The 25776-nt window shown below is 39.4% G+C and overlaps 2 protein-coding genes across 2 annotated transcripts in view; one reads left to right on the top strand and one right to left on the bottom strand.

Moving 5' to 3' along the window:
* The window catches only part of DNAH11 (dynein, axonemal, heavy chain 11), a 342929-nt gene that overhangs the window by 159511 nt on the left and 157642 nt on the right, over nt 1-25776 (bottom strand). The window contains exons 40-44 of the mRNA XM_012659401.1: nt 23646-23796; nt 22444-22592; nt 11290-11440; nt 8326-8457; nt 2330-2503 (exon numbers count right to left, since the gene is read on the bottom strand). Coding sequence (XP_012514855.1) covers nt 2330-2503; nt 8326-8457; nt 11290-11440; nt 22444-22592; nt 23646-23796 — 757 coding nt within the window. The remainder of the gene's footprint in view (nt 1-2329; nt 2504-8325; nt 8458-11289; nt 11441-22443; nt 22593-23645; nt 23797-25776) is intronic.
* On the top strand, nt 18413-18948 carry LOC105822452 (mediator of RNA polymerase II transcription subunit 21). Its single transcript, XM_012659432.1, has one exon. It carries the CDS (start codon nt 18413-18415, stop codon nt 18845-18847), a length of 435 nt encoding a protein of 144 aa, XP_012514886.1. The 3' UTR covers nt 18848-18948.

Here is a 25776-nt window from a genome sequence, read left to right as displayed (position 1 = left end):
AAAAAGGAACCAGAGCTTGAAGATTTGGAAAATTCTCAGCCTATCCATATTGTAAAAAATGAGAAAGTATGTTCTGGGAAGAACACAAAGGTGTGACCAATTACTCCATAAAGAAATTATGGGTGCGACCCTTGAATCTCATTGGCCATCTCAGGAGAAGCCAGGACTAGAGATGGGGTTGTAGCAGCAGAAATACTTTTGCGCTAAAGAGAATGGAGACAGGACAAAATGAAGAAAGGCTGTGGAACTTCTTGGATTCTACAGGACAAGACATTTGAGCCATCTGGCTGCAAACACGTGTTATCCTTTAAGAAAAGGGAAAAATGACCTTGGGGGCAATTCAGAGATCAGCAGTGCTCCCACTTCCCCCACGGGCCTGGGACTGAAAGGTACAGGCCTGGGGGATGATGCCACCTTCTCCTTGGTTTCAGAGGGTGGGGTCACCTCTTCCATCAGTGGTCCAGGACGCTACTATCCAGTGCATCAGGGCCAAGTGACTGCAGCTGCTTCTGCCACCCCAGTGGGCCCAGAGGACAGGGCATTGAGCCAATGAGAATCTCTAGCCTTAGAAACCTAATGGAATTTGCCCTGCTAGGTTTGGGATTTGCTTGGGACCTGTGATCATTTTCATCTGTCTGATTCCTCCCTTTTGCAATGGAAATGTCTATCCTACGTGTGCCACCATCGTATTTTACAAGCAGGTAACTTCTCTGGTTTCACAGGTTCACAGTTGGAGGGGAATTTTGCCTCAGGATGAATCGTACCTCCAGTCTCACTCACGCTTGATGTAGATGATATTTGGGACTTAGAGTTGATGCTGGAATGGGTTAAGACTTTGGGGCTGTTGGAATGGAGGCGAATATATTTTGTGTGTTAGAAAGACATGAATTTGGGGGTCTAGGGAGCAGATTGTTGCGGACTGAAACGTGTCCCCCTAAATTCATATGTTGAAGTCCAAACCCCTGGTACCTCAGAATGTGACTGAATTTGGACACTGGGCCTCTGAAAGAGGTGATTAAGTTAAAATGAGGCCATTAGGGTGGGCCCTAATCCAATGCGACTGGTGTCCTCGAGAGAAGAGGAAATTCAGACACACAGAGAGAGGGTCTGACGTGCACACGGAGAAAAGACCATGTGAGGAGACTCAGTGGGAGGCAGCTGACTGCAAGCCAAGGAGAGAGGCCTCAGGAGAAACCAAACCTGCCAATACCTTGATCTTGGACTTTCAGCCTACACAACTATGGAAAAATAAATTTCTATTTTCTAGGCCACCCAGTCTGTGATACTTTGTTGTATCCCTAGCAAACTATTACAGGCAGAGGAGGCCCCTGATCCCATATGACTGGTGTCCTTGTAAAAGGGAGCTTTTATATACATACACACAGAAAATAACACCATGTGAAGCCTGGAGTTATGCTACCACAAGCCAAGGAACACCAAGCTTGCTAGCAGACCACCAGAAGGTAGGAGAGAGGGCCTCACACACCTCCGAAGGAACCAACCTTGCCAACACCCTGAGTTTAGACCTCTAGACTCCAGGACTGAGAGTCAACACATTTCTGTCATTTCAGCCACTCAGTTTGTGGTGCTTCATTGTGGCAGCTCCAGGAGACTAACGCATTGGGTTTTCTGTTATTTGACACTAACTACCCCCTAACTGATGCAGTAGAAACCACCTACATTCTACTTATACAGCATTACTTAAAATAATAAACTCCAAAATGAATCAGAATGACATGATTTTGAGAAAGAAATATAATGAACAGGAACACAGACTGAGGCAGAATAGGAAGATGGTCAAAGAATAACTCGACCTAAGGGAAATGTAGAAGGGCAATCTATGAAAATAAAAACAATGAAGAGAGAAAGATTCATTTGGAGTTGTCAGCTGCCATGTGACTACGAAACATAGTTGAGGACACTGAACACATTCATTTTTTGGCCAGGGGGTAAGGAAAAGAAAGTTATATGTGAAAAGTGTTGTCTAAGGAATTTATAATAAAATCAGAAATAAAAATCACTGAACTAACAGAAATACACCTTCAATTTTTATAAACTCATGAAGGTTCTAGGAAAATATAAAGAAAGCTTAGTTATCACAGAATTAAGGTGAATTTTTTTTTTTTTAAAAAGAGGTTGCAGAAATATACTAGTCTCTCCCTAATCATTCCTACAGCTGAGATTCTTCTCTCCCAGTGAAATATGTTATATGCTGAACAAATCAACACAATAATGTATCTGTCAGGCAAGGAAGAAAGAAAACCCGCTTTTTAAAAAAGGAATCAAGCCAGCACATTGTCATTTGAATGTTGCTGTTCTACACACCTACCTGCAGAGGTACATCTGGATCCATAGTAAATTGAGGAATTCTGTCAGTCCAGGGCAAGAATTTCTTAGTTTTGTGGTCCAGATAATAATCAAAGATTGTTCCCTGGGATGGAAACTTCACTGCTTTCATCTCTTTATGCCACCACCGACTGAAGTCAGCTTTGTAATCAGAAAGCTAAGGAGAAGAGGAGAAATCCTTATTGCGGACTTAAAGATAATAAAAGTTATAAAATAAATAAGTCATAATGAGTGATACTATCAAATAGGTAGAAAGCTATAATTGCCATATATCCATCAGTTACAAAGTCTGTGGTATAAGTATTAACTTAAAAAGCATGGTAAAATTAGGTGAACATTAGATTACCCCTCAGTTATTCTATATAACAATGAGCTATCATGTAAATTACCATGCTAGGCAGTGGTTTTCAAACACTGCTGTTAATTTCTACCAATCCTTTATCCATAAAATGACCTTGCCCAGTAGCTCTTATAACCATAAAATGACCTGGCCCAGTGACTTCTATATCCATAGGATGACCTGACCCAGAGAGTCTTATATCCATAGTATAATACAAGCTAGTGAGTTTGCTGAACTCTAAAAACACTGTATATGTTTACTGCTTTCAGCAATCTCACCCTTATCTAAGACCTCAACTCCCATTTTTCCCCAGAGAAATTTTAAAATCTGTTTTTATTTTGATGGCCCTATGTCCCTGGACTATGGCCTACTAACAGGGCTAAGAGGGGTGATCTGTCTTTTCAGGGAAAGTTTCCCCCATCATTTTCGGAACCAGCTGAGCTCACCTGCTACCCACCACCATTCACGTGTTAACAAGTTTAGGTTCATTTAAATTATTTTCAGAGTGGTGGCATACGGTATTTTATCACCCTACAAAAATTGGTCTTACACTAGGTCAGCTCAGAGGATATTACTTACCTGGCACCATTCTCAGTAGGCAGATTACATACGACGTATACATCAAAATTTGCTTCACCTAACCACTGCATTGGCAAAATGATTTTGGTGACAATCTTTGATTTATGAATTCATTCAACTAAAATGCATTTATTCTATAATAGGGAAGAAAATAAACAGGGTCTCTGCCCTCACAGAGTTTATGGGGGAGACAGAGGGAGAGACACGGGGACGCATGGCGGAAGCAGAGGCTAAGCCAATAAATGCAGAAATAAATAGGTGTCTTGAAAGTAAAGTTCACTACACATGAGAGTAACCAGGGTGATCTTTTTAATTGGATGCTCAGGGAAGGCATCCTTGAGAACAGGCACAGATTAAGGGGAAAGATCATTTCAGGAAGAATCCAGTATGTGCAAAGATCCTGTGGTATGAAAGAACTTGGTGTGTTCAAGAAACTGGCCCATGCAGCTGGGGTTTGGGGAGGGAGAAGGAAATGGCAGAGGAAAAAACAGGGAGACACAGACAGGGCTAGATCCAAAGGCCTTGCGAATTGAATTAAAAGTTTGAAATCTTATCCTAAAGGCAATAGGAATCCATTAAAGTGTTTTAAACTCTGGAGGATATCATACTATTTAATTTATATTTTAAAACGTCACTCTGACTACTGAGTGGATAATGAACTACAGGCCAAGCATAAGCAGAAAGCCCAGTGAGGAGGCTACTTCAGAAGCCAAGTGAGAAATGATGGCAGTTGATGGGAGTTCAGAAAGAGCTGATTTGACACTTTGGGAGGCTGAAGAGGGAGGAGTGCTTCAGGCCAGGAGCTTGAGGTTGTAGTGAGCTATGATGACGCCAGTGCACTCTATCCCTGGCAACAGAGTGAGACCACTTTGGAGGTTGTTTGCAAGGGACTAAGAGCACACGTCCTGGGTCAGTCTGCTATAGTTTGAACCTGGCTCAGGCATGGCTTAGCTTCATGCCCTTAAGCAGATTAACTTACCTCCCTAAGCTTCCATTCCTTATTTGTAAAAGAAGAATAGTCATACTTATCCATATGGTTTCCATTGTTTTGAAGATTAAATGGGATGGCCTATGAAAAGCCCTATGCACATTCCCTCACATGTATCAGGCACTTAATTTGGTGAACAAATAGCTGTCCTAAAAACATTTCCTGTGCCTGTTTCACTCGTGTCCCCGGCCTCATAGCCTCTCTCTTGAATGCTTTGTAGTTAGAGCCCTTGTGAAAATTTTAAGATGATGATGCTGTTGACTATTATTTGGGGAAGGGCCGGTGACCAATCATGCCCAACTTCTGGCTTAAAGAACTGGGGGGAAGGCCGCCATGTATGGTAATTGGAAAGATAAAAAGAGGATTGTGAAGCTTTATGATCAGAAGTGCAAAGATCCCAGCTGGCAACATCCCACCTGATTTTACAGTCCTGGAAAAAGAGAAACTCTGTGGAAAACACGGAAAGGAAAACTCAGATGGGGGAGAGGGGTTGTATTCTGTCTGCATGTGGCCGCCATGAACAAGAAGCCCACACCTGTTGCAAACTGCCTTTGAGAAAGCTGCACAAAGTCTCCTGACACCAGTACTCTCTCACTCAAAGCAGTATCGGCTGCTATTCGTTAGAAAGCACTTGGAGATTACAGGAGGAAATTTGCCTTCTGAAAATGGTTGAAATAAGTTCTAGGATGCCAAGTGAATGCAAAATTTATTTATAGATAGGAGTTATGGTAACTTAGTGATGAGAAGTGGAACTGGCCCACAGGTTATATAAACTGCTCACTTTAGGATCAACAGCCAGTAAACCAAGAGAAATACGGGTCACTCATGGCTATGCAAATTCCCTGTCTACACCTGGAAAGATTCAGGAAGCCTGGAAAACGTGTGCATCCATTTTCAATATAAAGATGCAGGGGCACTCACAGAAGCACCATGACCACCGAGTCCCTGAGGTACCACGAAAGACATGGCCCTTGAAGAAAGACAAACTTGGGGAGGAATCCTGACATTGCCATTTCCTATCAGTCTGATTTTTAAATTCATTTTTTTTTTAAAAAAATATTAAAAAAATTATTATGGGTACATACTAGCTGTATATCTTTATAGGGTACATGTGATGTTTTGATACAGGCATACAATGTAAATTAATCAAATCAGGATAATTAGAATATCCATCACCTCAGGCATTTATCATTGCTTTGTGTTAAGAACATTCCAATTCCACTCTTCTAGTTATTTTAAGGTACACTCCAACCTATTGCTGATAATAGTCACTTTGTTGTGCTATCAAATGTTCATTCTAACTATATTTTTGCCCCCATTAACCATCCCCACTTTATTTCCTTCTCCCTGCTACACTTCCCAGCCTCTGGTAACCATCATTCTACTGTCTCCATGAGATCAATTGCTTTAATATTTAGCTCCCACATATGAGTGAGAAGATGCAAGATTTGTCTGTGTTTGACTTATTTCACTTAACATAATGTTCTCCAGTTCCACCCATGTTGTTGCAAATGGCAGAATTCCATTATTTTTATGGCTATATAATATTCCATTATATATATATGTACCACAATTTCTTTATCCATTCATCTGTTGATGGACACTTAGGCTCATTCCAACTCTTGGCTATTGCAAGTAGTGTTGCAATAAACACGGGAGCACAGATAACTTTCCAATATACTGAATTCCCCTCCTTTGGATATATATCCAGCAGTGGGATTGCTGGGTCGTATGGTAGCTCTGTTTTTAGTCTTTTGAGGTATCTCCATACCGTACTCCATAGTGGTTGCACTAATGCACATTCATATAAACAGTGTGCAAGGGTTCCACATCCTCACTAGCATTCATTATCACCTGTCATTTTGATAAAAGCCATTTTAACTGGAGTGAGATGATATCTCCTTGTAGTTTTGGTCTGCATTTCTCTGATGATTAATGATGTTGAGTATTTTTTCATATACCTGTTGGCCATTTGTATGTCTTCTTTTGAAAATGTCTATTCAGATCCTTTGCCCATTTTAAAATTGGACTATTTGATTTTTTCCTATTGAGTTGTTAGAGCTCCTTATGTAGTCTCATTGTTAATCCCTTGTCAGACGGGTAGTTTGCAAATATTTTCTACCATTCTGTGGGTTGTCTTTTCACTGTGTTGACTGTTTCCTTTGCTGTACAGAAGCTTTTTAGCTTGATGTGATCCCATTTGTCCAATTTCGCTTTGGCAGCCTATGCTTTGGGGGCGTTACTCAAGAAGTCCTTGCCCAGACAAATGTCCTGGAGCATTTCCCCAATGTTTTCTCTTAGTAGTTTCATAGTTTCATGTCTTAGATTTAAGTCTTTAATCCATTTTGAGTTGATTTTTGTATATGGTAAGAGACAGGGGTCTAGTTTCATTTTTCTGTACATGCATATCCAGTTATTCCAGCACCATTTATTGAAGAAACTGTCCTTTCCACAATGTGTGTTCTTGGTGCCTTTGTTGAAAATCAGCTGGCTATAAGTATGTGGATTTATTTCTATCCTGTTTCATTGGTCTGTATAGCTGTTTTTAGGCTAATACCATGATGTTCGGGTTACTGCAGCTCTGAAGTATAATTTGAAGTCAGGTAATATGATTCCTCCAGTTTTGTTCTTTTTACTCAGGCTGGCTTTGGCTATTCTGGGTCATTTGTGGTTCCACATAAATTTTAAGGATTTTTTTTCTATTTTTGTGAAGAATATCATTGGAATTTTGATGGGGATTGCATTGAATCTGTAGATTGCTTTGGGTTATCATTATGATTTTAGGTAAGTTATTTCTTCACTCTGAGCTTTATCTGTGCAATGAGGATAGATTAAAGAATTAGTGTAAAGATTTGGTAAATCTAAGTAATTTGTGTATACGCAGTACATGTACCTATGTAAATTCTTATCTCAAGTGATTTCTAGAGGACATCAGAAGCCACAAAAGGGATTAATAGGGAATCTGTACAGGAGTGATAACTTCCCTTCAAGCTGAAAGAATGACCAATGAAAAGGAATTGGCAGTGGTTGACTATGGTTCACAAATGACTACCCTGGGAATAGCACGTAAGACTGGTTAGAAGTAAAAGACTGGAGACAGAGAAATCAATTTAAAGGTTCCCTATGCTGCAAACTGAATTGTGACACCCCCAACTCCCTAAATTCATGTTGAAGCCCTATCTCCAAATGTGATGGTATTTGGAGATAAGGCCTTTGGGACATGATTAGATTTCAATGAGGTCACAATGGGCCCCACATGATGGGATTAGTGCCCTTACAAGAAGAGACACCAGAGATATTGCTGTCTTTCTCTCTCCGCCACATGGGGACACAGTGAGAAGATGGCCACCTGCAAGCCAGAGAGTCTTCACCAGAGCCCAACCACACTGGCACCCTGATCTCGGACTTCCAGCCCTCAGAACTGTGAGAGTACATTTCTGTTTTTTAAGGCAGCCAGGCTATGACACTTTGTTACAGCAGCCCGAGCAGAATAAGATGCTATGGCAGCCCAGAGAAATCAAAAGATGATCCACTCCTGAATTAGAGCTGTAGGGATGGAGAAGAGAGGACAGACTTGGCAGCTATTTTGTAAGTAAAACTGAAATGGTCTGAGATCCTGGGATGTAGAAATAAGGAAGAGGGATGTCTCCTGGGTTTTTTAACTGGAGCAGCTGGGAGGAATATATCACTGAGAGAGAAAAAAATAAATAATAAAGAGGAAAAGCAAATTTGGGAGTGTGGCAGAGGAAGCGGTGTGTCTCAGGCACAGTAAGTGTGACTTGCCTGCAGAACAGCACACTGCAAGGGAGGCCTCCAAGGCAGCCAGAAACATAGAACCTGGGGTTCAGAAAAGACAGCCAGGCTGAAGGCCCTAGATCTGGCATTATCAGCTGAGGCCAGAACTATCAATCAGCCTGGATAGGATTTCCCAGAGAAGGCACAGACTTAGGAGAGAATAAGGCAAAGAGTATAGACTTATCATAATATGAAAAAAAGACATAGATGACATATTATAATCCCTCACACCCTGCAAAAAAGAAAAAATGGTATTGTAAACTATTTCTAAATATACCTGATCTTGTAGCAAGGTGCCACCGAATGCCCAGATACAAGCAAAGGCAAAATAGACTTCATAAACTTCTTTTGGGCTGTCAGAAGGTACATTTTCAGGAGTCAAGAAACACTCCAAAAGAGTACAAATAGTCTAAAGAAAAAGAAATAGCCATTTATTTAGGGCGACATTTTTTAAATAGTCAAGTTCAAAGAATGTTTTTATGACTCTACTTTATCCTTAAAAGATTATATCATTTTTCCCAACTCTGTGATTTGCTACATAGGGAGACACAAAAATTACTACTTTGGGTGTCTCAGCCAATGGTAGAAAACTTTGATGACTTTTAACCAAAATGATCTTCTAGGGAATAATAGACTATTTTAAAAAAAATAAAATTTTAAATGACCCAATTAATAATCACTGTACAAACCAAAAATACACACAAGCAAAGAGAAAAAAAATGAGTATATATTTATATAGGCTTTTTTTTTTTTTTTGGTAAATAGAGAATCACACTACACATGGTATTGTGGAACCCACTTTCTCACTTAAAAACATACTAAAGAAATCTTTCCTTATCAATAAGTGTTACTCTACCACATCATTGGAATGGAAGTATAAGATTCCATTGGATGGACAGGCATCTATGTAACTATTTCCCTTGTTGGACATTTAGTTAACCCACTTTCCTTTAATGCTTTGGCAGCCATTTTTCCCACATGTTGTCATAAATTTAGAATGTGGACTGGCAGCCTTAGCCTGCGGCATTATTTTGGAACCCAAACTAAATTTAGCCTTGGAAGAAATGCTGTTCAGGAACTTGTTCTTTATACACTCCAGGTAAACCAGCAATGTGCTCTGTTGGTCCTAAGACATCTCATGTTCAGGATAATCACATCAGCAAAGAGGGGAACATGGCTGCTACAAAGGCCTTTGCCACATGAAATGATAACCAACAATGAACATGTTTTGGGGCTAATTCTCCAAAGTGCATACATAGCTGTCATTAATTAGCATCATCACAGACCCTAAACCCTCAAGATACTCTTCCCTCAGTTTGGGAGGCAGCAACAGATTTTTGTTGCTATCACACACACAGCAACGCAAGCTATGACAAACCAAGTTAGTATGGCATGTATGCTTTTCCTTTCCAGCTATGAAAGATGGGGAAATGCTTTGCATTCAGGTAGTTGAGCACCTGTTCTATTTTAAAATCTTCTTTCTTGATTTTTATCAATTTATAGCATGCCACATTTGGCAATTAGAAATAATATTGTAACAAACTAAAACTTACTAATCTGTTATTAAGAAAATAGTGTCAAACTGTGTGGCTTTGCTATTTCTGAGTAGAAACCATGTTGTTCTAAAGAACTGTTAAAATCAAACCAAAAAAGACCAAAGGGTCTCCACGTGATTTTATCCATCCAGGAGAACATTCTAATAAAGTTATATGATTTTTCTGTTTTTTTCCCCCAAACACAGTACTTCAAAAACATTTTGAGCTCTGTTTCAGCAATTAATAAAATCACACTTTGATGCATATTCTGAAAGAGTTAATACACTTTACCAAACTTAAAGAAGTTTCATATATTGGAAAACAGGAGTACATTCATTTCTAAAGATAGCCATTTCAAGCTATTCTGTTTCTATACCTACTTTTACCTCAAATTCCTGTACTTATAAGTAACCACAGAAAAGAAACTATAAAACAGCTTAAAAGGAACTAAGGATTAAATGCCATTTCTGAATACTACAACAGGAGGAAGTAAAGCAAAAGTCATATAAATTCCTACTGACCTATTTTCACACTACTCTTGAATGAAAAAGTTCACACCACAGAGAATCACACAAATACACAAGTCAACTTGAGAAAGAACACGATCATGCTTTTTCCAAGTATTACACCAGAGGAAGTCTAATTAGGCTAACTATATAATTAATTCATTATGAATAAATTCAGACCTGCTTTCAGAAATAAATTATATCTCAGATAATTACTGTTGAAGACTATCGTTTATTTAATTGGTGTGTGAATTATCCAAAAACCTGAACCTTCTCTTCGTATTATGCTTGTGACTATTTCTAATTTAGCTTACTATCTTACAAATTTGGTAACACAGTAACTTGGTGGTAACAAAGTACTTAGAAACCACTTTTGCTTCTATAGGAAAAAAGAAAAGGTTTCTAATGGTAAACCCTTTATGAAGTTTTTTACTAGTAAGGGCTGGGGATAGTTTCTCTTCATGCTGAGGTTAAGATCACAACCTTCATTTCTGTGTGCTGTAAATTATTTTCATTAGCTTCCATGACAACATAGTGTATGTCCCCTTCACTCTTACCAGCTGTCTCACAATGAGGATCAGAAAAAACGTATCCCTGGAATACTACAAACTCTTCATCCAGACTGACATGCCTTTAAGGAATATTTCTGGGAGGGGACACTCTATGGGTGGCAGCATCTATGTGGTAGAATCCAGATGCTTCCTCTTACTCACTGGCTGGCATCTTTAATCACACAGATTTATTTTATTCAAAAAACATACTGAGCACCTTCTCTGGGCAAGATACTTAGGAGCTAGAGAAATAAATAAGGCTGTTGAAACTTTGTTTTTCTAATTTTGTGCAAATACACTTGGGAGAAACACAATGATTCAATAAACACATACTTGGCCACCTATTATGTACTAGGAACCACAGAAATCTCTGGGGATATAAAAATGAATAAAACACGGCTTCAGCCTTCCTTCACAGGATTGTGAAAAGAAACAGACCGCAAACCCAAATGCCAGGAGAGCGTGATAGCGTATGATAGGGGTTTGTAAAAACCTCCAGGGAACCCAGGGGCTGGGGCAGGAGGATTGGCAAAACAGAACAATTCTGGAAATCTTCCCATCTTCTTGGGCAAGCAAAAATCTCTGCTGTCTTGATCCACACACACAACCACATGAGGACTAGAATGTTATGTCGGAACCAAAGACAAACCTGCACCAGGCTACTCTCTGGAATTGAAGTGATGGTTTTAAAGCTTGTTCTCAGCTTATCCAAGCATGCGGGAACATAATTATCAAAAAGAATAGTTAAATTGGCCTTTTCTGATTGATGCCGCCTTCTGTCTATCCAACTGGCCACATACCTGAAAAGGAACATGGAAAAGCTTTTATCGAATGTGAGGCTTGAAAAGCAGAATTTCCCCAAGTCAAAAGCTTCCCCCTTCGACACAGCTTGGCGCAACACTTCAGGGACATGTTTAGCGAGTTCATTTGATTTCTCAAACTGCAAATATTTTAAAAGAGCCCTTTATAAACTTGTTTTAATGGCCATTTTTGCCTTAATAAAAAGACTGTAAAAGAAACTCCTAATAGCACTTAGAAGCCAAACATAATGGAGTATAAGTAAGGCCATTACCGAGCATTTATAAGGAAGTGCCGTATGTCATTTCCTGAAGGGCTAAAACTGTTCCCATAGTGTAGGCCTTATTTATGAAGACAGCTTGGGATTTTTCTTGATTAATCTTGGCATCAATTATTTAGTAATGAGAATTCAGTTACAAATAAAAAGGTAAAAATTCCATAGGGACTATTTCAAAGCACTCCTTTTCCACTAGACTGAATGTAACACCAACCTGATAGCTGACAATGTATTTCCAATAAGTGGCTCTTAAATGGTATTTTATGTTCGGGTGCATATATATAGAGAGAGATATATCTAAATCTCTATATGTAAAATGTCAATTTGATACGTTAAATATCTCTAGTGTATTAAAATAATACTTATCAATAAAACAGAATATGACTTAGTAGTTTCTGAAGTGAAGATGTATGATGTTAAACAAAAAATAATCACTCAGAAAGTTCTCATTAAGTAGGAAGCGGGGGTAATAAATACATTTGGCAGCTGGCAGGGAAGCAGTGTGACCACAGACCAATCACAGCTAGACTTTGCTTTAAGCAAATCAGATTTCACATCTTGACTATCACAAGAAATTAAGGCAAGATAATTACCTCACAAGAGGCTCCTTTCGCTTTTCACAATCTTTACAATAGGGTTTTATTAAATAATCAACTATGTTACACTATGGTTAGATTCATAACTTTTTCGGGTCTGAGAGGAATGGTTTTCTGTGGAAGTCCAATTGCATGAGAGTAACTCAGTAGAGCATCTCTGGGTGGCAGTGACAGCGGGCACCATGGGACAACGGAAAGCAGGTGTTAATGACGGGGGACAAAGGCATGAAGAACACACCTACCCTTTAGCTACTGATTTTATTGCATATCAGCTGCCAGAAGTGAAATCTTTGTGTCTAGAGTTTATCAAGGAAAAAAAAAAAGGATTGCTCAGGGAGACAGAACTCTAAATTCAGACTGTCTGGATCTGTAGCCTAGCTCCACCATGTTTTAACTGTGTTGCCTTGGGTGAGTTACTTAATCTCCCTGTGCCTCAATTTTCTCATCTGTAAATGGAGGTGATGATATAGACCTCCTAGGGTTGTAGTGAAACCACCTTTACAAATTGACAAAGGGGTGTAAGGTGAGAACTGTGATAGGGGCCTAGCTAAAAATAAAGCACAGGCCTAGCTAAAAATAATGATGATAATTTGCCACTGTCCCCGTTTGCTTCTCTAAAATTGCCACTCTAGAGCCACATAGCTGGTGGTCATAAAGATTCTTAGCTTTCTCCATAGATAACATCACCTTTTTGAAACCTAGGAGTAGTTTCTGAGATATCTTCTAGGTCCCATGTTCCAGTGGAACGGCTGACCCACCCAGACCAGCGGCCCATACCAAGGAACTGACTCAACTGGTCTCGTGACCCCACCCAAGAACCTGGTCAGCAAAGAAGACAATTCCTACAACCCCATGGTTCCGCCCCAAACTCAGTCAATTAGCAGACTCAGTTGCCTATGCCACACTGTCTTGAAAAACCTCGTCCCCCTAATTCTTGGGAAATTTGAGAAATTTCTCCCATCTCTTTTCTTAGCACTATGCAGAATAAACTCTTTCCCTGCTGCAGACCCTGCTGTTTCAACATATTGGCTTGTTCTTGGGCAGCAGGCAAATGAACCTGGTTGGGCAGCAACAGTAATGAGGATTAAACCAGTTTGCATGTATAAAGTACTTAGATTAATATCTGACAAATAAAAAATTCTCAATAAATATTACTCATTAGTACAAAGTTGGTGGCATAGGAAGACCTGAGCTCTGATACTGGCCCTGCCTCTCTGTGCATCTCCTAAAGGCACCAGTGTCTTGCTGTATATAACAAATTCCACACCCTCCCTCCCTACAATGTCTCTTCCAGGCATCTGTGGGAGCAGAAGGACACTGCAAGGATAACTAGGAGCAGCACCCTCAAAAATAGCCCCAGAAAGAGGAAGTGGGCTTTGTACTTAGAGGCCAGAGAAGAGCTACCTCACTGAGCCACAGCAGCAGTGGCTAAAGTCTCAGAGAAAATCTAGCAGGCACACTAGCCACGATGCTATTGCACAATCACCTCCAAGTGGGAGCTGCTTCAGAAAAAACACAATCAAACCAGGAAACATGGTAAGAGCTGATGCCACACACCATCCTTCCCTGCCCAGGCCAACAAATGACCTGTCCTAGGGAGCAATCATACCATATAGCATAGGGAGTAAAAATGTCTAAACTGATAAATACAGACAGTTTAAAATTTTATGTAGAAATTATTGCTAAATGTTCATAGCTTAGAATAAATACAGACATTAAAAGATACCAAATATTGAGAAATTATAATCTTCAGCAATGGCAAATACTGAAGATACAGATTTGTATTTGTTTGCAATTCTTTCCACCTCCCTTCACAAACAAGTTCCTTATTTTTAAAAGATGCTACAGATTTGAACATGACCAAATGGAACACACTGCTATCACATGGCATGCAATTGAAGATGACATACTAAACTGGCATATTTATTCCTTGCCTATGTAAGATATCACTCACATCGATGTCCTGTCTCAGGAAATAGCTACACTGTGATGCTTTAATGCATCATCTTAATTTAATGCCAATATCTAGGTCACTAACAGAGTTTTAGCTTTTCCGAATTTGTAAATGAGCCCACATCATCAGCTATGTTGCTGTTGCTTCCTCCAGAAGTGCTCCAGGTTTATCACATGAAGTCTAAAACCCTGTGGTTTGGAAGCTATCTAGGTAGCCAAAGTTTTCAGGCTTCTGAAAACTTTTTATTATTACTCAATCCTCTGGGGTTGGATCCTATCATATAGGATAGCAGGAATTCCTCAGACTTATAGTGTGCCCTCATGGCAAGCTTCAGGTTCTCTGTCATTCACAGTGGCCTGGAAAAATGGCAGAAGTTAGCAGGACATGCTGATTAGCAATGTATGCTGATTATTTCTGAATCTGTATTCTTACAAGTGTATATAATATTCAAGGGTGAGATAATGAGATTGCAGGGGTAAAAGATAACAAGTTCGTCCAATGCAGAAGAGAGAATTAGTGATACAAAGCCAAAAGAATATTTTAAGCTAAAGTGTTAGGTAGACAGCTAGGGACCTTTGGCCCCTCCTGGGGATAAGGTGGGTGACTGCCACACCTGGGGGAGGAGGGAACACCCCATGAATCTGCCAATCAGAACTTAGCGCACCAACTGCAAAAGAATGCAGAAGACTCTAGCTCATGGGGCAAGCAGCGTAGGTATAGTAGAGTCTGGAAAGTGGCCTAGAACAACTGGCTTTCAGAGAGGCTCATGGGAGATCCACATGCACAGTAAGACTCAGGTCATATAAGACTCAGGTCACTCCTAACTGACCATCAAAGTGGTTTCAGGGTGACGTCTGAGCCACGAGGGTCCAATCCAGACACTATAAAACAAGACCCAGACCATAACCAAGCCCTCTTTTGCCATAACAAGAGGTCCAGTGGTCATCTGTGGCCTATGTATCTTGCTCTGTAAACCTGTATCTTGCTCTTGCTCTATGATGCCACCTTGCTCTCCCTCAATAAATTTCACCTCGTACTTGCCTTACTTTGGTGTGTCTGTTATTCTTGGGCCAAGAGCACACCAAGAACTGAGTACACAGAACGAGACTGCCAAACCCGACAAAGGTAATCAAAGAAAGGGCATGATCTAAAGTTGTACCTTCCAAGAGTTATCTACCGCTATCTACTCTTTTGGAATCAGACTAAATTCCAGATATACTCTCCCCTTTTCCTTACAAGCTAAATAATATACAATTTGGCAGATCCCATGTTAAGTGTTATCCTCCCTTTTAAACAATTTTAACTTAAATAATTACAAATAAATTTAAAAAATTTATTGTATGTTTTTCCCTTTCCATATATTCTTATCCCTTTCTACTAGAAAAAAATTGTCACCGATCATAATCTTCAGAAATTTTTTTCTAATTCCTGACCTGATCTGTACCAGACTTTTCCACTAAACTTACTTAGAACTCACAATTAAAATAAAAAAGTATTTGATTTCTACAGCTAGTCACAAGTTAATATAATTTTAAGGATGTTGTTTTAACTTTATATGGTCCATATCTATAAAAAATGGACATAAAATTATTTTTTTAAATAGCTTGGTGAATTTTAACAAAAATATTGAAGAAACTAAAGTGATAAGGCCCTATCTTTAGTCCTGACACAGCAGCCCACAGAGATACTATGGACATCATTTCATAATCTCTTTTAGCCACATCTTAAGGCTTTTCCAATTTATTTTTTTTTTTTTTGGTGGAACAAATCATCATACTTTATTATTTCTTGTGAACAAAATATTTTCTAGAGGGCAGCATTATAAGTATTAATACTGGAATCAGTGGAAACAATGAGTATAGATCACATCTTTTAAGTGATAATTTCTCAGAAATGTCTTCAGGTCACTGAAGATTATCTATAAACAATTGGTCTTGGGAAAACATAATTTTTTGAAGAACTCTCTTGCCCTTGAGAGTGACCTAATGTGAATGAATAAAATATATTTCTCCAGTTGAATTGAAAATAGGTACATCTCTATGCTGAATTCTAATAATATTATTCACTCTTTAAAGATTGACAGACGCTAAAATTATCAGTGTTCTTTTGAACTTGCTATTAATTCTTTCTCAAAATTCACAGCTATCCCAATAACACTCTTAAAGTCTTAAGCATAATAAACTTATAAAGCCTCTTCTTTCAATATGTCTTCCAAAATCTCCTTTATAAATGCCTTCTTTTAAAATAGCCATCTTTGGACTACTTTATGATGTAGGTTTTTATTTGTGTATGCTGGTTGTTTCAAGCCACTTCAACCATAATGTTGGTTCTATGATCAATGTGGGCAAGAGTGATAAGACGGTACAAGTATGGATGCCAGTCCTGGGGAAACTTGGGCCTTTTAAGGATGCAAGAGAAAACCAGGAAGTGTCCATCTATCTGCCGGGTAAAAGCTAAACAAACACACGTTGGATGAAAACAAACAACAAGATCATTACAACTTTGCTGAGCACTGTGGTGTTTATTTTAAGACTTTTCTACACTTAGCCCTCTCTCTCTACTCAAGGTGCAGCAAATCACTTCCTTGTTAATAATGCACATGTGGCCCTTATCTTGGCTGTGTTTGTAATACAATCAATGGTTCAGACATTAAGGTTGCTGCCAGCACACTGGCACAGGCTGGCTCTCCACACTTTGTTGTCCTGTTAACTGTCAATGGTAGTCAAATAGTTTTCCTAGTTCTGTTCACTGAAGGGGACTAGAAGCTATGACATACTATTAGCAACTAGCACACCACACATCCCTATCTTAAATTCTAAGTACCATTATTTCTCATAGCAGAATTTCTTCCTTCCGGTTCCTTGGAAAAATGACTGATTTAGTTCTCAGGTAAGGAAAGTCTGAGGTGAACCAGAAGCATCCTGTTTAGCCAGAAAGCAAAGTGCTCAAAGACTTAGGACAAACAAAAAAGAACACAGAAGCAAGGGCTCTTGCTGGCAAAATCTGGGACAATTTGAACATCCAAAAGAATGCTGGTAATCAATATAACCCACTGAACTGGAAGAAAAGAAAATGATGCTCTGACAGAAAGGGCCGGAGACGGAGGGAGGGAGAAAGGAGGAGAAAAAGTTCATGACAGAAAAGGGTCACCTAATATATGTAAATAGAAGGACTGAATTAGGAAATCACTACTTGGCAATTACCAATGGGCCATTCTTTGAGATACCCACCCGGCCTGCTCTCTTCAAAATGGTAGATGTCATGAAAGGACAAGACGGGGGAGTGTTACAGATTAAAGGAGACAACAGAGACAAGTGTAATGTGCAATCTTGTTTGGATGCTGGGTTTTCTAAAAAGACACAAAAGAAATTACTAGGATAACTGGCAAAACTTGAAAAATGATTGCTTATTAGATAGTCTTGTATCAAGGATAAATTTCTTAAGTGTGTTAATTATATTGCATTCACGTAGCAGAACATTCTAGTTCTTAGGAGATAAATGCTGAAGTACTTAGGGATGAAGTGTCAATGTCTCCAACTTACTTTCAGAAATTTCAGCAGAAATTAGTAAAAGTAGCAAATATGCCTGTGTGTGTGTGTGTGTGTGTGTGTGTGTGTGTGTGTGTGAGAGAGAGAGAAAGAGAGAGAGAAAATATACAGCCTGAGAGAAGAACCTTATCTGAGGAATGCAAACCTTTTTAGTTATGAGGACCTGAGAGACATTAAAATAAGACATCATTCACACCCTACACCCCCCTTTGAACTCTGCATTCATCTCTTGAAACTGCTTGCTATTGCCACAAGTAGCTATAAATTAAACTAATAATGCCTCACCAGAACACTGCAACTGACACCCTATAGCTTAAGAAGGTGTAACCAATCACTAATCAATGTAATTTCTGTAAACCAACAAGAATTCCTGACAAACAACTTTGTATCAGCCCATTCCCTGTAGCCCCCCCACCCCGACCCCCCTTTGGTTTTTTTTTTTTGCCTTTAAAAACCTGCTTGTGACAAAGGTCACATGGAGCTCATATCCAAGTTTACTTGGGTCTGAGTCTTCCCAGTAGCTGTCCTCCTCATCTCCTAGAGCTGCCCAATCGTGCACAAGCAGCTGTGTTAGTGTCCCCTCTGTCTGCAGGAAGAACATGGCGGATTGGCTCACGCAACTGCAAGACGCGGTGAACGTGCTTGCAGACCAGTTTTGTAATGCCACTGGAGTGCTGAAGCAATGTGGTCGCCCTGCCTGTTTTAATAATATTCAGACAGCGATTAACAAAGACCAACGAGCCAACCCTACAGAAGAATATGCCCAGCTTTTTGCAGCACTGATTGCACAAACAGCAAAAGACATTGATGTTTTCATAGATTCCTTACCAAGTGAAGAATCTACAGCTGCTTTGCAGGCTGCTAGCTTATATAAGCTAGAAGAAGAAAACCATGAAGCTGCCACTTGTCTGGAGGATGTTGTTTATGGAGGGGACATGCTTCTGGAAAAGATTCAAAGTGCTCTTGCTGATATTGAACAGTCACAGCTGAAGACAAGAAGTGGTACCCATAGCCAATGTCTTCCAGATTCATAGTACCATTGAATACCATGTGACTAAGAAAGAACTGTTTCAATGCCATTAAGATTCTGCACCAGATTTAGATGGAAGCTTTACCGACTGTTACAGAAACATTAAACACTGACAAGTGTTAAAAAAAAAAAAAAAAAAGTTTAGACTGAAACAGGATCGCACTTTTCACCTCTCACGAAAAGGCGCACCTCTCACCTCTGAGGGTCATCAACTCAAACAACAGACCAACGCAGGACCTGCAGTCTCCACCTCTAATGAAAAACGGTTCCAACAAAGGATTCGTCCAATAATGGTGAAATATCCAGTTAGCAGCACCTCAGCATAGATGTGCCTGACAAAACCCTTTCCTGCTGAGATATGATGACACAAATCACGTTTAAATCATGGCGACAAGTGCTACGGTCCCTTAAAAGTGGTGAAATACTGGTGAAAGAATTCTTAAAATCATGCTTATTTCAAAATTCTGCTACCTACTCCTTGGAAATATCCAGTTTCCTGGGGCAAAACGTAGATTTCTTTGCCAGAACCTGTCTCCATTCCTTGCCGAGGAATCAAGTGATTCTGAAGAGGATGGTGAAAAGTGCAGATCCTGTTTCAGTCTTTAGGTCAAGTAAACGCTTTAGATCATACTTTGTGCTTCAGCCTCTTCCTTTTAGGTCAACAAGTTAGACAGAAATTAAATGTAATAAAATGGTAACAATTGGTATCATAGGAAAAGGGGCCATGACTATACTTTTACTACCTGTTCAACTTTTCCATAGTGTTGAATACTTTGAAATAAAAAATTGGGGACAATTGAGACTTAAGATACTGGTTTGGAAAATCAGGTTAATAATCACATGGATCTCAGAAAGTAATTGGTTATTAAATGGATCAATATATGTAAAGTTATCACATTCTTAATATTATGACATTAAAGATGTTAAAGTATCCCATAATGACACAGTAAAAAAAAAAAAAAATACCCCTTAACCTGCAATAGCCAATTTATTTGTGACTTATTGAAAGTTTCTGGCAATGGGAGGTGAAAATATAAAAATATCCTTTAGAGAAGATTCCGTCTTGGAAAATGATCTGGATGGACCCTTTAGTCACACACATGAAAATCAACACCTACTCATCGATCTTAGATAAAACAAAAACCTTCATAAAAGTAAAATCTAATGGTGAAGACAGAGCTGTTTAACTCTCCTAGGAATATAAATTTGGTGTCTCTTGTGACGCCAACTTGTGACGTTTGATGTGTTGGATCAAAGTCTTTCTGTAGGGATTTAGATCAATTTCTTGTTAGCACAAACCTCCAAATGATGGGATTGAGACTCAATGACATAGGCCTTGGGAGCTGTGAAATTTGCTACTGAAATCAGACCACACCCAGTAGGGGTGAGGAGTCCTCTGAAGAAAATGAATGCTGTCACTCACACTGGGGTGCCTGTGCTCTCTGGACAGGGGAGTCCAGGGATATTGGAGGGACTTTTTCAACTAGCTCCCAACCAACAGAAGCAAACAGGAGATAGTCAGAATCCTAGCTGGGGAAAGGAGCTATCAGACCCAAAAGAACTCTCCATTTTAGACTTTTAAAAATCACTCCTTCCCCCAGGCAAATAAAACTTTGTTAAAGACTAGAACCTGGGCACATTTCTATTTTGCTGCAGAGTTAAGGGATGAGCCTTGTAGTGAGCACATCAGTACATGGAGGAGAGTAGCCTAGAGAAGTACATCAGTCACGTGTCTGGCAGGAAATGGACGTCATCTTTCAATTAGGATAACAGGGACGGATCAAGAAGAGGACTAGTTACAATGATGTGGGCAGGGAGTAGAGAAAGTGCCATGCCTTGGGTAATAACAAGGAATGGTTCTTGCTCCTATGTCTGCAGGGACAAGAAAATGAAGGACTACTAGAACCTGGAAGGAAAGAATCTTAAGAAGAGATTTCAGAGGAGCTGTGACCTGCAGTTGAGGAATGGAGCCATCTTGATGTGACCCTGCTGGGAGGGACCCAGGGAATATGTAGCCTGACCTCACTCTGCTCTCTCCCTCTCATTTCCTGCCAGGACTCGGCATTGGTCAAGCCAACCAGAAGCCAAAGGGCAAGGAGCCCACTAATGTAGTCCATAAAGACCAGCTCTTGGGGCAGAGAGCTGGGTGACAAGGATGGAGATTATATCTGGAAGGGTAAACAGATTTCTGACATAAGCAGCATGCCAGGCACAAGCAAGTGTTCACCTGCAGAGCTCAGAGCTTCCTGCAGTTCAGAGTGGAAATGCTGGCTGTGACAAGCGACCAGAAAGTATAAGCATTTGAAGGATAAGTGAGTGGGCATAATAAACTTGCTCTAAATCAAAGCATTGCTACTGTTATGTATGCATATTTTTATATATGTACACACACACATATATACATATGCTCATTAAATGATTTATTTATATCTATGTGTTCCATACAAGCTTTCATTATTATTTATGCACTCATCCAACAAATATTTACTGGATTCTTAACATGTTAAAGATGCGTGAACAAGGTAATGTCTAAGTAAAAATGACGAAGACATCCACTTGCTAATTTAATTATTTTAAAATCAGCCTAATTAGCCTTAAATTTAATTAATTCCTAATATTTTCCTCAAATGATCATATAAGTATTTAGCTTTTAAAAACTAAGATAAAAAGAACTATTCACAATAAAAACAATCTGACTAAAAAATGAGCAAAGGACTTACATAGACATTTTTCCAAAGAAGATATACAAATGACCAATAACAGATGAAAACATGCTCAACACCACTAATCACTGGAGAAATGCAAATCACAACTACCTTGAGATACCCTCTCACACCCATTAGCATGGCTACTATCAAAAACAAAACAAAAACAAGAAGATAACGAGTGTTGGTGAGGATATGGAAAGACTGGAACCCTTGTGCACTGTTGGTAGGAAGGTAAAATGGTGTAGCTGCTGAGGAAAACAGTGTGGCAGTTTCTCGAAAAGTTAAAAATAGAATTAACATATGATCCAGCAATTCTACTTCTGGGTAAAAATGTGAAAAGAATTGAAAGCAGGGTCTCAAAGAAATATTTGTACAACCATGTTCACAGCAGCATTATTCGTGATAGCTGAGAGGTGGAAGCAACCCAACTGTCCACTGATGGCTGAATGGATAAACAAAATGTGGTACATACATATGACGGAATTCAATCCAGCCTTAAAAAGAAAGGCAATCCTGCAATGTGCTATAGCATGGATGAACTTTGAAGACATTATGCTAAGTGAAACAAGCCTGTCACAGAAGGACAAATACTGTATGATTCCATTTGTGAGGAACCTAGAGTAGTCAAATTCATAGAGACAGAAAGTAGAATGAGGGTTGCTAAGAACTGGAGGGAGAAATGGAGAATTATTGTTTCATGGGTACAGAGTTTCAGTCTGGGAAGATAAAGTTCTGGAGATGGATGGTGGTGATGACTGCACAACATGAATGCACTGATTGTCACTCAATCGTACACACAAAAATGGTGAAAATGGTAAATTTTATGTTATATGTATTTTACTACAATAAACAAGAAGTTTTTTTTTTTTTTTTTAAAAAAAGGAATACTCACGGATTCCAGCCCAAATCTTGTGGGTTCACATATAGAATACCAGCTCTGGAAACAGTCGCTGGGGTTGCTGTCCTTAAGTGATGTGTCTCAAACAGAAGCCTCATGCAGGGCGTGAGGGCTACACGCTCATTGCTGGCCAGGGTCAGCACCTGGAAGGAGCAGCGCAGCAGGCAAGCTGTTAACCAGGAGCAGAAGCACCACTGCTTACACAGGTACTGCAACAACAGTACTGCAACAACAAAAAGTGCTTTCCCCCTAGCAGAGGTGCCAAAGGCTGTGCGCTCACTGTCCTGAGCTAGGAGTGCAATCTGAACAAAGATCGAAGTTCACCCCTGAGCCAACCTGACTGACCCTCGAGGAACACATTCTCCTAAATGCGCTCATCAAAGCCAACCTTTTAATAACCGTGGTAATTATTACTAAGCCAAATATAAGACATTCATTCTAAAAGTTGATTACATGAAAAGGCCTGAATACCACAAAAAATAAACTCTCTTTGGAATCTGAAATACCACAATTATCAATTGTCCTATGGAGACTCATGCAAGTATAAAGTTCTCAAACCTATATTTTATGATGAACAATGGTCTTGGTTCAGAAAGTAGTAATTACTGTTAATTTAAGGTGATTACTAAATCTATCCTGGAGTAATGATGATTACCGATTTCTCTCTCCTGACCCCGACAACAGACCCTGTGTTGCAAACGCTGGCTCACAGACCTGTACCATGCACCAGGAATGCTGGATTAACCACGGCAGAATGCTTGAAAAAACATTTAAACTCAATCTGTAGCTATAGGAACTGATTAATTTAAATAGCTAAATTTCACCAATTATCACATGGCATAAACTCATTCTTTTATCATCTAAGTATTCCGTATGTAATCAAAGATGATATAAGATGTAATAAATTCAAGCCTAGCTCTTAGAAAATGGTAAGATGTGTAAACTAAATTCTTAGACATGTATTTAACCCTCATTAAAGGTAGTCACATTTACACAGGTGAGGAGAATACATTCCCTTAAATTTTTTAATGGTGAAATTAAGAGAATTATCAGGAAAGTGGCACTTATCAAAATAGTGATTACATAAAGAATACCAGGTTAATGAGTAAAAATTAGCATTAACATCAATGAAAGAATGGGGCTCTTAAAGCACTCAAGACGTTATGTTTAAGGTCTAGCACTGAAATATTATTCACCTTGTTATCATCCATGACTGTGTTTAGTGATTCAATCCACATGGGATCAATGTCTCCATCTAGAACTATCCATTTCGGTCCATCATGCACAAGATTTGCTTGTTCTCGCAGAATGAATGAGAAGAGACCTATAAAATAAGAGTAAACAATCCTAATATATAATGGAATTGAGTGTTTATTTCTAAAATGAATTTGTATTACTCTTCTTGAAAGCTCTTTTGTTAACTAAATAAAACCAATTTCGCTGCCTCTTTTTTGTGGGTAGTGCGTAACACCTTTAGAGCTACACGTGGGCTCCAGATCCAGCTCTATCATTTGCCAAAGAGCAAGACTCCCCTCTCTGAGAACGATCTTTAACGTCCCCGACTGAGCTTCCTGGTATGTCAAACGGTGATAATCAAACCTTCTTTAATGAACAGTTGTGGGGTTTACAGAAGGTAATGTACATAAAACTCAAAACTTACACCAAATGAACACATTGTTCTTTCTTCATGCACATATGTTCAGTCTCTATTTTAGATCAAATACTAGTTTATTTCACCTTTCTCCATTTTTCTATAACAAATTTTCAAGGGCCATAATTCTAAAGCTAAAGCACCCACAAGCTAAAGCACCACATACATCTCTTAGAGAAATTTTGTCATGGGGATATTAAGTTATCATTACTTAACAAGATGTATAGACAAAAATATTTTAAATCCATGGTCATTTTTTCTATTACTACATTCCTAAGTATTGTATGTGTTACATGGCGTATTTAATAGTTGATTTTTCAAACTCAAGTATACAATGCCATTGTGAGCAAAACTGAATACATGTACGTGGAATATTTCCTTTGTGAAGTTTTTTTGTGCCAAAAGTAAGCGAGAGTATCTAGTGGAACCTGCCATCGTGATTCATAAATAAGCCAGTAACATTTTCTAATGGTCACTGATTTGAGCAGCTTCCAAAGATTTGAGGCATAAACAGATACGGTTCTCTCCCTGCCACAGTGCTTTATACAAAGACAGAAGCTGGGCTGCGAGAGTAAACATTGTCCCACAGATAAAGGAAAGAGTGTACACAAGATGAGAGGATGGACAAGGATGAAGGGTGTCCTACCTTAGATCCAGTCATCAGGGAAGTCTTCTCTGATGTGACATTTGACCAGACACTTAAATAACGTAAGTCATGAAGGCATCCGGAGAAAGAGTGTTGCCCATGGCAGGAATGTCAAACACCAAGGCCTCGTGATGGGAAGATGCTTGGAAAGCTCAAAGAAGAGCAAGGAGGCCAGAATGATGGATTACAGTCAGTGAAGGGCAGAGTGTAGGAAACTAAGTCAGAGATGGTAGTGGTGGCAATTGAGGTGGGGGGTCCAATTACACAGAGCCTTGTAGGCCATGGAAAAAGGCTGGATTCTAAGGGTGCTGGGAACCCAATGAAAATTGAAAGCAGAGAAGTAACATCTGAAATGAGCCCTCCGAGTGCTGTATGTAAAATGAACTGCAAGGAAACCAGTGGAAGGAGATATGACTGTGGTAGTCCAGGCAGGAGGTGATGGTGGCTTGGACTAATGTGGTATCTATGGAAAAGGTGCGAAGGACTGGGATTCAATACCAATGTTGAAGGTAAAGCCTATAGGATTTGCCATGAGATTGGATGTAGGGTGTGAGAGGGAGAGAAGCCTCAGGGATGAGGCCAAGGTGAGTGTATTTATTGAAATAGGAAGTCATAACAGATTGTAACAAAGGGATCTGTTTGTCTATAGATACTTCCAGGGCAGGAAACACGCCCTATTGACTGCTGTCGCTGGCATCTAGAGTAACACCTGCCTGAACTCCAGTCAGTGTTTCGTATCAGGTACTTTATAACTGTTTCCTGAGGCATTCATGCTGATTCTCTCCTGACTTACAGGGAGCCCCCACATAATTGATGCGGGATAAAATACACAGCTCTGAGTACAGATGAATGCTGAATGCAAATCAAGTGCTTATTCAAATCTAGTTTTAATTTATACATTATAAATGCTGTTGTGATCTGCTATATTTCCAATAATGCCAACACACAAACAGTAAATCTGTGACTACGACTAAAATTGGCTTGTACTGAAAAACAGCTTTCCGGATAGAAAAAAATTTTTAGCCCTTAA

Source organism: Propithecus coquereli, unplaced genomic scaffold (assembly GCF_000956105.1).
Source record: "Propithecus coquereli isolate 6110/MARCELLA unplaced genomic scaffold, Pcoq_1.0 Scaffold61, whole genome shotgun sequence".
Taxonomy (NCBI): domain Eukaryota; kingdom Metazoa; phylum Chordata; class Mammalia; order Primates; family Indriidae; genus Propithecus; species Propithecus coquereli.
Note: the sequence above shows the minus strand (reverse complement) of the source record. Positions and strands in the feature narration are given on the sequence as shown.